Source organism: Zeugodacus cucurbitae, chromosome 5, assembly GCF_028554725.1.
Source record: "Zeugodacus cucurbitae isolate PBARC_wt_2022May chromosome 5, idZeuCucr1.2, whole genome shotgun sequence".
In the NCBI taxonomy this organism is placed as follows: Eukaryota; Metazoa; Arthropoda; class Insecta; order Diptera; family Tephritidae; genus Zeugodacus; species Zeugodacus cucurbitae.
Window position 1 is genome coordinate 71,320,753 of NC_071670.1, and position 12,988 is coordinate 71,333,740.

The window sequence follows — 12,988 nt, forward strand, 5'->3', positions numbered from 1 at the left end:
TATTTAAAAGTCATGCAAAATCATGAATCTATTAAAGGTTATTATTGTTTTGAAATTTGCAAAACCAAATGTGTAGGCCGACTATTATTAAGCACTTTATTTCAAAATTGTAGAAATAATATGGCAGCAATTATCGCAAGCCTTATAGTTGCTTATTGCCTGCTGGGTTACCACTCCGTGGTGTGAAATAGTCAGTTGCCACGGTGGTGTTACTTATTGCCAGATATGCTACAATTCGAGAAATATGCCGATTGGTGAGCTCAAAAAGTACAAAAGCTGAGACTTGCAGGTGTAGAAGGTGTAAATATGTGCTTTGCTATTCATAAAAATTCCCAATTTGACTACTGCTGGCCAAGTCATTAACCCTCTTCTCTTTATTTTAGAGATTAGTACAAACCACTCCCTCAAAAAATTACATCACAATGTTGTTTGGGAAATTCCAGAATTTTTGTTTTTTTTTGCTTTAAATTTATAAATTTCTAAAAATAGCTGAATTTTCATATAAGAATTAACTGACTTTCTGAAGGACACGCAGTACCGTTCGAACCACCACCATGTTACTTTGTTGTCGTATTTTCTGTATCAAAATCATTTTTACTAGGATTATCGGTAAATTCAAATACAAAGCTGTGACTATAAGTCATTTGTGATATGAAGAAAGTGTTGAAGAGAAAGCAGTATGTTGAAGGAGTGGAAAAGATACTGTTGTTTGTGAGTATTCTTTATAGAATAAATGGTATTGAATGATATTTATAAGCTCTCTCTAAGAAGATTGTTATTCAGGATTTTACAGCTCAAACCCCATTCATCCGTAAGAATGGACAGAAAAATATTAAAACTCCGAAATAAACAAGCACTGCGTCCTTCAAGTTGCCTTAAAAGCCAAGTAAACATGTAAGAGACACTATCTCAGCTTGTCTTACAATGCTCGAATGACTTTGGGCAATCGGCAAGATTGTCGCATTTGTAGCAACACTAAATTGCGCTGGCACTTAACTCTGAGATTATTGCTGCAAAAATATGCAGATGCAGCTACATAAATATGAAATGGCCGACATTTTGTTGCTAAGAACACACATATACACCCTCTATGTGTATGTGTGTGTGTGTTTGGCAGTCAGCATGGAAAATTGCAATAAAATATACGAAAATGGAAGAATTTCAAAGTGGCTTCCTCGCACACAAAATAAAAGTGGCAGCATTTACCGACTAGAGTACGACTTTCTGAAATTCTGAAATTCTGAATTTGAAATATTGCAATAATCTCGGTGTGTCCTGGCGGACATTGGGCGGGCGGCGGCGGCATTTTGCACAGATAAAATTTGTTTTGTGTTGTCGAGTCTTAAATGTGTTAAAATTCTCACAATCAGTTATTACGGCGTGTTAGCATGGCAGCAAGCGACAAAGCAAGTTGCACATCAACAAGTCAGTGCTAAGTCAGTACATATTGCCACCAACACTGCCTCGGTCCGAGCACTATCGCACCCCTGCAAGGTGCTAAAAAATGCAAAATCTCCCCCTCTCTCTCTCTCTCGCTCTCTTTCTGTGGGTGTGTGAAAATTGTGTATGTGTGTGTGTGTCGGTGATTTTCACTACTTGCTTGGTTGCATTTCATTTCTGAGTTTATACATAATTTGTTCTTTACAGTTTGGTTGGGAGCCACGGTGCAGCACAAAATATGTAAATTGTGCGTGGAAACTTCTAACGGCGGTGTGCCTGGACTCATTTTAATAGTCGTAATTATAGTTAAATGCTGCTGCTGTTGTACACGCTCAGTTTGATGCTGAAAAGTTGCTCTGAAATCAGAAAATTGTGATATTCTTCATATTTTGATTTTATGAAATTCTTTATTTTCTATGTTTCTATTTCAAGCTCACACTCTTGCCAGCTTTGAAGAGTCTATATGTATTTTCTTAGGTGTTGAAACAAGAATTTTCGACGACAACATTTCTCTTTTTCCTTCGTCTCTTCATATCAATCATATGCTCGTTATTTTCGGGAGATGAATTGGCTGTGACAGCGAAGTTAATATTTCCATTTATCGCTATTACTTTTCTTGTTTATGAAGACATGTATGTGCAATCTTCTTTGCCGTTTCTTAATCACTTACTCATTGTGACGAATCAACGACTACTTCTTTCTGCCTTTACAAATATACCAACAAACAGTTTATCACCTTTTTCCACGAAAGCGAGATTCATGAGTTGCTAAACACAAGAATTGTGAATGTTGATAAACTTTGCTGAACACATATGAAGAATAGCACATCCATACATATGAAAAAATACTTCTAATGAAAGTGTTTACTCTTAAGCGTTTGGGCGCTGTACCTAGCGCCAGTTAATGTAGTATACCTTTAGGCGCAAATTTATAAAGTTAATGTAGTCAAGAAAATCGAGACCTAAAATTGGCATTCCAGTGTTCTACATCTTGGCTGATTCTACAGTAAACATTGTCTAGTGTCTCCAGTTTACTGACATGTCTTTCAATCTGTTTGCACTCCTGCTAGAGTTCTTATATCTTTCCTTTTAAATTTCAATAATCGGCATGTGCGACCCTTATTCCACTCAGGCTGCGTTTATTTTTTTATTGAACAAGTCAGAGATTGGTTCCACTGAGACTCAGCCAATTCTATAACAAATTTGTCGCTTAAATATCTACAAGTGACCAGAGACATGTATACTCGCTCTTTATCGGAATTAAATTTTAAGGTGGTGTTAAGTCTGGCTAGTTCATCCGCTTCACAGTTTCCTGGAATGTCACTCTATCCTGGAACCAATTGCAGATTTATTGTGATAGCCTCAATAATAGCACAAAGCATTATTTCACCATCTTCGATGAGACTCTCTAAGAGAGAGAGAGACGCTATGACATTTTAGTGATTTCTAGAACGCCTGGCTGTCTGTAAAAATAAATATATTCCTTTTTGTAAGCAGCCACTTTGTAAAAAATAATCTCAGCACGAAAGTCATTGCAGTGATCTGGTAATCAGAAGGCGATTCTGATGTCTAATTTATCTGAAAAGACACCACATCCCACTCGTGCATCTTCTTTGGCTCCATTTGTATATATGCTCATTTCGGTGTTTTCTTCCACCTCGCACCTATTCCAATCCTTTCTAGCGGGGGACCAATTTAGATTTAATTCTGACGGATTACGAAACTCCTTGATGTTGGGTAGAAACGGGAGCTGGCTAAGTCCTTGATTAGAGTAGAACTACTAGGGAATTTTCCCTCATTTTAAGTGCCGTCGTCGCTGTCAGTTGCTTACAAAACAACACTTCGACAGCCGAGGGAGGGCAGTCTTCCCTGAATTACTAATTTTCGTAAACAAAAATTAAGTTCAGCTAATATTTCCCTATCGCTTATATTTATTACACAATTGTTGTATTATTTGCCATAAACTCTCTCGTTTTGAGCTATTATTCTCCATTGTCAGAAATACTTCTACTTCGCTAGAAAATAAATACAAATTCAGTAAAAATTATTTGCGATCCCCGCTTTCTACCAGCTGTTCGTACCTATCGCTTCTATGCTGCAGACGAGATTTAACCGGAAAATTTTATCAATAAGAAATTGCTTAACTTCTTCAAAGTTTGTTTTTCCCAAACGTGAAACTTTTGCCTTTTATTATTTTTTAGGCTTTTACTTTAACCCACTTTGCATATTTTCGCACCTGATTTTCGTGTCCTCAGAATGATGTCAACTGCCTGCTTTGCCCTACAAAGACGCTCGTCTGCTCATGCACATATTTACATATTTTATTCCAAAGAGTCACTTGTTGTGGCGCGTCTGGGGAGTTAGTCTCCCATTTTTTTCTACGAAGTATCTTTCAATATAAATGTTTATGTGTGTGTGTGTGTCTAAAAATGTGCTCTTGATACTCAAGTCTTTGTCAAGTCTTTGTCACTGTGTGTCATGTATTTGGGTTACCAAGCCAGCTGAGCGCCAGCATGAAGTTTACTTTATAAACTGAATGAAATACGACTGAGACTCCTACTTAAATTTGATGAAGTCTCCTCTCTTTTTTTTTTTTTGTTATATGAGGAACTCGTGCGGAAGAATTTCTTAATGCAACACAGACAGAAAGGTACTTAGCAGAGTAGCATGGGGAAAAGCTTAAGGCAACATACAAATAATATGCATGAATAATGTTAATATGTTTTGGAATTGCTGATGGTCGAAGAATGATCTGTATAATAATAAGGCGGATAGCGCTACAATCCGCATATAATCTTAATAAAAATATATAAGACACATACACTAAATCAAAAACGCTCTAAAGCAATCCAAATTCTGCTGTTAAGCTTTCACAAATTTCGTTCATAATACTTGCCTTTTCAACTAAAACGTTAGTCTTACATATATGTGCTTAGTGAATATTCAATAGTTATTGAACTGATTTCGACGACCATTGCTTACTCGTTCAGCAGCCGCATCCTACTTTTTTGAGTGCACTAACTCTCAACAATCACTTGTATGGGGGTCCACAAGTGTGGGTGTGTGTGTGTGTGGCGAGCATTATATAATCTAGTTGACAGTGAACAGTTTGCACTCATCTCGAAAACGAAGGCAAACTGAAAGCAATCACTTAGCCGTTCACTTTTTCACTCGACCAGTCACTTACAATTCGCACATTGAGATGAGAAGCCCTTCAAGCGTACTTTTCTATTACAAATTCGGTTAGTGGCACAAGTGGCGGCAGTAGCCTAAAAACACATTGTTATGCTTTTGTTCGATTGATTCAATGTGTTTACAGTTAGATGTTGGGGGAAAAGTGGGCCTTCGACACCTTAATTTTATAAATAAAAAGATTGTAGATGTACAGTAGTAGATTATAGAAAGCAAAGGTGACTTCGAGATCCATTAGTTTTACTAAATATTTTCGGTTCCACTGTCAATGGAGATAGTTCCTAAACGAGGCCTTATTATCGGCATAAATTTTGATTTTTCGGAGGAGATCTGAGAAAATTCATATCTTGCTCCCAGAGACCGAAGTGAAGTAATGTGCTCTACATTACCACTTCGCCGGACTTATGCTCGAGAGGTTCTAATAGAAGTCTCCCCTAATTAGGCCAGCTTCCAGCCTATTTTATATATAATGTAATGAGCAAAACTGTTTAATTTTTGATGTTTCGGTTCGAAAGCGGATCGTTACTATCGTGAACATCTTTCCATGCTCTTCGGCAAGCATTCCCCTCAATGCTCGCACATTCATACAAAAGTGTATCACAAATTATTGTTATCTGCGTTTATAACCACGTCCATCGATATACTATATATATATACACATTTAGGTTGCTTTTGAAAATCATAACGGTTCACAAGCAATCATCGGTTGCTTCACCACAATAACCGACCCAATTAGCAACCGCTGAGCTACCTTTACCCCGCTACCCAGTTATACACTGTATGAAGTGCCGTTATCTCTTAAATGCTAATGTTCAAAGACCCAGCCGTCGACATTTCACTCGTTGGAAATGTAAAAATAAACAAATAACGGTGCTTTTGTTTTCTCAAACAATGATTGATGATTGCGCAATGTCCACCGGGTCCAACGAGCCTGTCAGCCACCCTCCTTGTGTCATATTTGCATTTCTCAGACCAGTCTTGTGGGACACTTGTCGTCTGCTTTTCATTGTTTATTTACTTTCATTTCGCATTTTCTTAACGCAAAGTACATGAGGCAACCTCGGTGCTCGCTGTAATTGAGACTCGGATGAATTTTGAATTTTAATTAACTCAAAATATTCGAATGTTTCGCTTTTCGCATTTCGCTTTGCGTGTTTTCAAATTTCAAATTAGCCGAGACAAGGCAAGTGGAGACCCACTTCCGCGCTCCACGTCAAATGTTGGCGGAAATTTCGATGTCGCGTTTGCTTGTAGCATACCAGCAGGCGCACATTGCGACTGTGGCGAAATCCGCAGGTTTAATTACAATTACCAGCGTTTGAGGCTTTCCGACTGCGCTGCCTTGCGCACAACAAATACACAAATTTACATAAAAATGGAACAAAAGTGAACTGAAAGCGTGGTTTCGCATGCATTTGTTTGTTTGTATGCTTCGCTCACTTGCTTTATGTATGTATGTGTGTGTAATTCACCGCCGACGCTAATTATTTGCGTTTTTCTTCTTCGTTTTATTTAATTTTCTGCTTTTTTATTTTTTTTTCCTTTTGCTCTTGTTTTTGTGTTTTTTTTTTTTGTTGTGTCTGAGTGGAAAGGTTTTGATTTCATTGTAGCCGTTTCGCCGTTATTCGTTTTGCACTCTTTTAAATTCATTTCATTCTTACTTTCTGCGACTGCTGGCTGAGCAGCACGCTTGGCCGCGCAAAGCGAGTGTGGGTGTTTATGTATGTAGGTGGCTGTGGGTGTGTGTGTGTGTAGGCATGCACTCTCAACCGGAAAGCAACGTAAATGCGCCAGGAAGTGGTAAAAACTGGCGGATAAATAAAAGTTTGGAACTTTTTTATTTCTTTTTCTTGTTTTGTTGTTTTTCTTCTTTTTTTTCTTTCTACGTTGTGTATGAAATGAGGAAAGTTGAAAAAAGTAACTAAATGAATGAATGTTAAGGCGTACGCGAAACTAAAGTTAAGCCCAGCGGCGCATGAACTGCGCGTCGGATATTTGTATTTATATGTGCTTGTGAGTGTGTGTGCATTTCTCGCGCCTGAAAGCTAACAACTGTTTACGAGCACTCTCCGCAACTTCACCTTCCGTAGCGTGTTTGCTCAGGGTAAAAGATACAGTTACATTAAAAGCTTGTAAACGAGAAGTTTTATGTGGTCGGTCGTGTAAGGAGACAGTTCAACAGTTGTGAAAATCGTTTAAAGCTAACGGTATATATATATAAAATAGTTGTTACTTTGTTTGCGGCTTAAAAGCGAAGTTTCAATGCTCTCTATGCTTTTTTATGTAATTTATACGAGTGTAAGGTGTCTTTATTGTAGCGGAATAACAGTATATTGGATGTGTTAGCCTTAGGTTAACTCAAATGTTCTTCACAAAAATATTGTATATTCATTGTGTACTCACTTTATATGAGTTTTCATTTGGGTTAAAAAAAAAAGGGAATTCCCAACTTTCATGGGTTCAATATGTGCCAGATATGGCTCCGCGTGACTTTTTGCTATTGCCAAAAGAGCACCTTAAAGGTTCGTCGTTTTACAAATATAGCCTAGACTATCCCAAAATTGAGTTGGAGAAGTGTTTCCTTCGATTAATGTAGACGAATAAAAAAATATTTTATTAGAAAAAAAATTTTAAAAAATCCCGGCCTACAAATGTTGCGATTAGAAAATTTTAATTTAGTAACGACAAACGGAAAAGATAATCGACTCAAAGTCAGTTGGATGACAATCCCTAATGTTGTGCTGATTATGGCTTACTTATATGATAACAAACTTCGTTTAATTTGTACTTCTTAAAATGGCTTGAATTGAATTTGAATAAAAAATATGTTTCTACTGGAAATTTACATGCAAATTTATCAACTGAGTCGTGCAGAAAAATTGGAATCCATTTATTCCTTACACACACACACACAACCATTATGATTGCCATCATTATTATGCTCATTGCAATTGCTCTTTGTCTGTTATTCGCTTATTCAAAATTGTATTTGTTTTTCTCTTTATGAAGGCATACAAAATATGAAAGCACAATATACTATACAACAACAACACAGCAGCAATGGCATTTTTTACGCTGCTAAGCTAAGCGCGTTTCCCTACAGTTGTTTGTGAGCCACTATCTTAACGCAATTCATGGCATACAGCATACGAAAACTTTAACTTTTCTGCTACATTTATATACATATATTTTATTTGATTTGCAGTTTTCCCTCAGTCTCAAAAATGTAATTTAAACTTTTCCAGAATTTTTCTTGATTTAAAATTTTTGTATTTTTGCTTTTCATATGCACAGCAGTCATAATATTTAATATTAAATCTCATAAATTTCGACATGAATTGTTAAGCAATTAATGTATGCTTTTGAACTCTTCAATCTGATATGAAATCTGAAAAGCACAACAACAACAAATGCAACAATAATAATGGTAGTAAAATTTCAGGTGAAGTTTGTGAAATTTTCGAATATCCAAAGTCAGTTTATAATATAAATCGATGCAATACATCCAACTATAAAAGTAATAAATCCATCAAACTACACGCATGTATGTGTGCAGGTGTCTGTTTATTCGCATGTATACATGTGTATGTGTGTGTGTGTTTTAATATTTACATGGCACACATGAAATATGAAATTGACTTGTTGGTCCACCGGCTAACAAACACCAAAACGTAATATACTCCCACGACCAACCACACACTGCCATACATACATACACACTCATATATATGTAAACACTCATTTAAGCTCGAAGATAGAGTATTTATGTAAAAACAATCGAGATGAATACGAGATAGAGTTGAGCCTCACCTAGTAGGTTTGTAGGTCTACGTATATAAAGAATTTCGATAGTCGATTTTCACAATAATTCTATTTAAAAGTGTTCATTTAAAAAATTCCATAATTATTTTATACAGTTTTAATTGAAAAACTATTTATATGATCCTCAGACAGTTTTTAGAAAAACAAATGATCTTTTAGATTAAAATTAGATATATTTTTGGAAGGGTGGTCCCGTCAGAAACAATGAACATACAATGTGAAGACATTAAATTTGGAACACCATTACCATTGATCAACCTAATGGTGATAGGTAGGTAGGTAGGGATGTAGCTCTTCTGGTCTCAATGAGCGCTAGATGCGCCATTTTGTTACACTATTGTAAGACCTTAGTAATTACTGTTATTGCGCTTCATCTCGGCGTTTGAACCATTTTGTGCTCTCTATGAAACTACTTATTTCTGTTATCCTTTTTGATTCCAGCCATTCAAGATTGGGTGCCTGATAACTTCCAAGAGTCCTATGTCTAATTTGAGCTAGGGCCGGGTATTCGCAGAGGTAGTGGAAAAGCGTTTCCTTTTTTCTTCTAGTTTGCAGGAGCGTCATGTGTGGTTATGGGGCAAACATATTTTCAGCGCATGTTCTCTAAATGGCCAGTTTCCTGTTATTGTGGCTGTAAGTCTGTATATATTTTTCCTGGATTTATCTAATAGATCCTTCGTTTTTTATCTTATTATAATCGGGCCATACCTGTTTTGTTATTTTACATTTGGTATTTGCTTTCCATCTGGTTAGAGCTATTTGTTCGTAATGTGTGTATATCTCTCTCCTGATGGTTCCTAATGCGCATGGTATTTGTTCCGCCTCGGATTCATCTAGAGAGGCTCCTGTTTTTGCCAATTAATCTGCTTTTTCATTTTCGAAAATATTCCTGTGGCCGGGAACCCATATAATGGACAGGTTGAATTTTTCTGCTAATGAGCACAACACCTTCCTGCAATTGCTGACTACGTGAGAATTAATCTCCGAAGACGACAAGGTCAGCAATGCTGCTTGACTGTCTGTGTATATATTCGCTTTCTGTATCCCCCCATTGTTGTTCAATATAGCTTCACAGGCCTTCTGTATGCCAAGCACTTCCGCTTAGAAGATACTGGCTGCGTTTGGTAGACGGATAGAGAGAGATATGTCCAGATCTTTGGAGAATACCCCCGTACCTACTCCGCAGTCCATTTTGGACCCGTCGGTATAGATTGAGATAGTATTCTCCTCTATTTCTAGACCTCTTCTCCATTCACGTCTAGAGGATGAAAGTTTGGGGGGATATAGTCTGATTTGTATAAATTGTTAATAAAATGGTTCAGGATACCGCTATGTCCATAACTTTTCTAGTTCCAACCACCTAGTTTATTTATTCTTATGGTGATTAGGGTAACTAATTTTAATATTATGATCATTAAATGGGTAATATTTTAAGTTTAACAAGTTAGGAAGGGATATGTTTTACAGTTGCAATCGCAATTTATGTAATTATATTAAGATAAAGCACAATTTTACCCATACATTCGGCATAAAGTCCTCTAGAATAACTAATATCACTACACTATACGTCAAATCGAATTTTTTTTTGAGTTTTGGACCAAACTAATTTTTATTGAGTCATAAGTAAAAAAAATATTATTCTTCGATTTTCAAAGTTTGCGTCCGAAATATTTGGATTCGAAGTTCGAAAAAGGGCTTTTAAAAATTATTATTATTAATTACAGTATATATGTATCTACTAAAAAATCCAAAATAGAGATATAATCTATATTTTCTTCTTAATTTAATGGGTTATGACAGATGCTATGAACGGTCAAAGTTTGATCTTCGATTAAATATAATATTTTTATATCGAAAGGCAATGTTGTTTATCAAATTTCGTTGAATTTGGTCGAGTAGTTCCTCAGATATGGGTTTTGACCTATAAGTAGTACTTTTCTAAACAACACTTGAATGGGAAGTGGCCGTGGTTATTACCCGAATTTCATCAAAGTTGGCCAATACAGCTTTACTTGGTTGCAAGATATGTACAGAAACCATTTTAATGGCGGGAGACGCCTACTTTTACAAAAAATTTTAAACCACAGATGCCCTTTTTTACCGTGATTATGTGTACTAAATTGCGTATCTTTATTTTTATAGTTTTATTTTTGGTTTAATTAAGACGCTTTAAAGCTTTTCGGTTAACGGTATTTAAATGATAATACGAATGTAAAGAAATTATTTGAACTAGCTATAAGTGAGTGATCTTTTAAACGCCACAAATTGTTTCAGTTGCACAAAGCCCATAAAGAGCTTTGCCAATGCAGCCAGAAAAGCCTTAATTAACCCAATAATTTTAGAAGTATTGGCGCATTGGCAAAACAAAGCAATAAATAAATAAATAATAAAATAATGCTATACATTATGCTCATTAAGAAATTTCTCTATGCTCTCTTTCTCTCCCATTTCTTCTCCGTTTCGTTTGCTTGTTTCTCAAAAACTTACAGCGATTAATATTTTCTGCGTGTTTCCCCATTTGCTTTCGTTGTTTCGTGGAGTCCTGTGTACAAATGACGTGAAGACAATCAAAATCAAAAGGCGAACAAATTGCACGATAAATAAAGCAACAACAACGATTTACCGCTAAATATACCCATAAGACGTCGGAATCACCTCGGCCAAGACATCTGAGCAGCGATTAACCAACGTCCATGCTCACACGTATAACAACAACAAAAAGCAATACACACAACAACAAGTGGTCAGAAATTAGCCAGTATTGAAGCCGACCAATGACTTCTTCAAAGGAGCGCTGCCCAGAAGCAAAGTAATCGAAGCGCAAATCCACAGTGAGTCGTTGCCACGAAAATGGGATTTGAAGTTACCAAAGTGGCAGCTGTTAATTTCGCCCAGCAAAAGCATAATGATGTTCGCCGCAAATGTGTTGCCTATTTAATAGCCGCTTATCGTTGGGCATTGCCGGTAATTTGTGCGACGCATCGCAACGAGTGCGGAGTCTTTAGAGTCAAAGTCGAAGTGAACGAAGCAAATGAACCGTTACTTACTTATTGCAAAACTGAAAGGGACACTCTAGCTGACAACGTTAATAACGGTAATCAGAACAACATCAACCGCAACAGCAACAACAACACAAGTTGTGACAGCAATAACAACAGCGCGACGAATTACAACATGCGCTCACGGGAACAACAACAACAAGAAGAACCAGAAAAACAGCAAAAGCAATATAGACGAGAAGTCAAAAAAAGTAGAAATCAGAAATTTACATTAAGGCCACGTAGTGCTCATCAACATCCGCCCAAAAAGCATAAATACCAGCTAGTGTTGAATAACAGTTAAAGTGCTGTTATTGTGCGGACAGCCAACAAAATAGTCAAATAACGGAAACGATACAGTAAATTACAGTACATAAATACAGTTGAAACACAAAATCAAACCAAAAAAGAAAACAGAGAAAGCAGGGAGGGAAGCAAGCAAATCAGCCACTCAAAGAGAGTCTGCAATTAAATAAGCAACAAAAACGTAAAACAGAGTTAACGGTACATACGCCTATAGAAGGCGTAATTAACAGTTGAAGAACGTGAGAAGGACTGCAGAAAACGTCTGACCGCAAAATGCAACGACTGCGTACGACTTTCACGCGTTCGCGCACACCCACCGGTGCTGAGATGAAGACTCAAAACAGTCTCGAGGTGCCGAAACAGGTGCGAACACCTTGTGGTTGATCATTTTTGAATTTTTGTCTAGTTTTCTTAAAACTGTTGTACTCCTTTTTGTTGCTGTTGTTGTGAAAGTTTTGAGGTTTTACGCCTCGAAATGTGTGTTGCATGCTGCGCTTTAATATATTTCAGTTCTTTTCCGATTTCATTTTCTTATTAATGGCACAATATTTCTTGATGTTGCATGACACTATTAAAAACTATCATGTGATATCATATTTACAAAAGACAATATTTAAAGGGATTAATGACTTATTTGGTTTATCATATGATTCTTCTCACAACTTTCATATAAGTATAAACCTGACTTCATTCAATCAATCAGACGTATCATCCATAGAAAGACACATATCATATATCATCACTGTTATTCCCAGACTTTCATTTTAGATTTCAACTCACTCTCCTGCACTCCTCTAAAAGCCCAGCTTGGCTGAGTCTGATAGCAGTTTTGTGCGGCAATACACTTTACGTGTATGACCAAGCACCATGCATTAAGCCGCTCGTTGAACGCTTACTAGCTTTTTTGCTACTGTGACCTTCTCACGACACACGAGAATCGGCAGAACATTATTGGCTTGACAATAGTTTCATATAGCGAGAGAAGTACTTTTGTTTAGAGGCCCCATCTTTATTTCCCCGAAGGCTCCTCTGCTACAATACAAGACAACCGAAGCCTTCTTTGCGCTCTTCTTGATGTTGGGTTTCCATGAGAGTTTTTTTCCTAACCAAGGGCTCGTACTTAACTCTGTCCGCAGGACGGAGATTAGAACCCCCCATCAATGGCAAGAGCGAATCCGGTATTTTGTAATG

The 12,988-nt window shown here is 36.9% G+C and overlaps 1 protein-coding gene across 6 annotated transcripts in view; it reads left to right on the forward strand.

Moving 5' to 3' along the window:
* LOC105218303 (eye-specific diacylglycerol kinase) overlaps nucleotides 1-12,988 on the forward strand; it is a 195,211-nt gene that overhangs the window by 119,035 nt on the left and 63,188 nt on the right. For 5 of the 6 annotated variants that reach the window (XM_054231547.1, XM_054231546.1, XM_054231548.1 and 2 more), the window contains exon 3: nucleotides 10,943-12,160. In XM_054231547.1, coding sequence (XP_054087522.1) covers nucleotides 12,071-12,160 — 90 coding nt within the window. In that variant the 5' untranslated portion in view covers nucleotides 10,943-12,070. Of the gene's footprint in view, nucleotides 1-545; nucleotides 712-10,942; nucleotides 12,161-12,988 lie in introns of those variants that run through there. The other variant, XM_054231545.1, reaches the window with a different exon arrangement.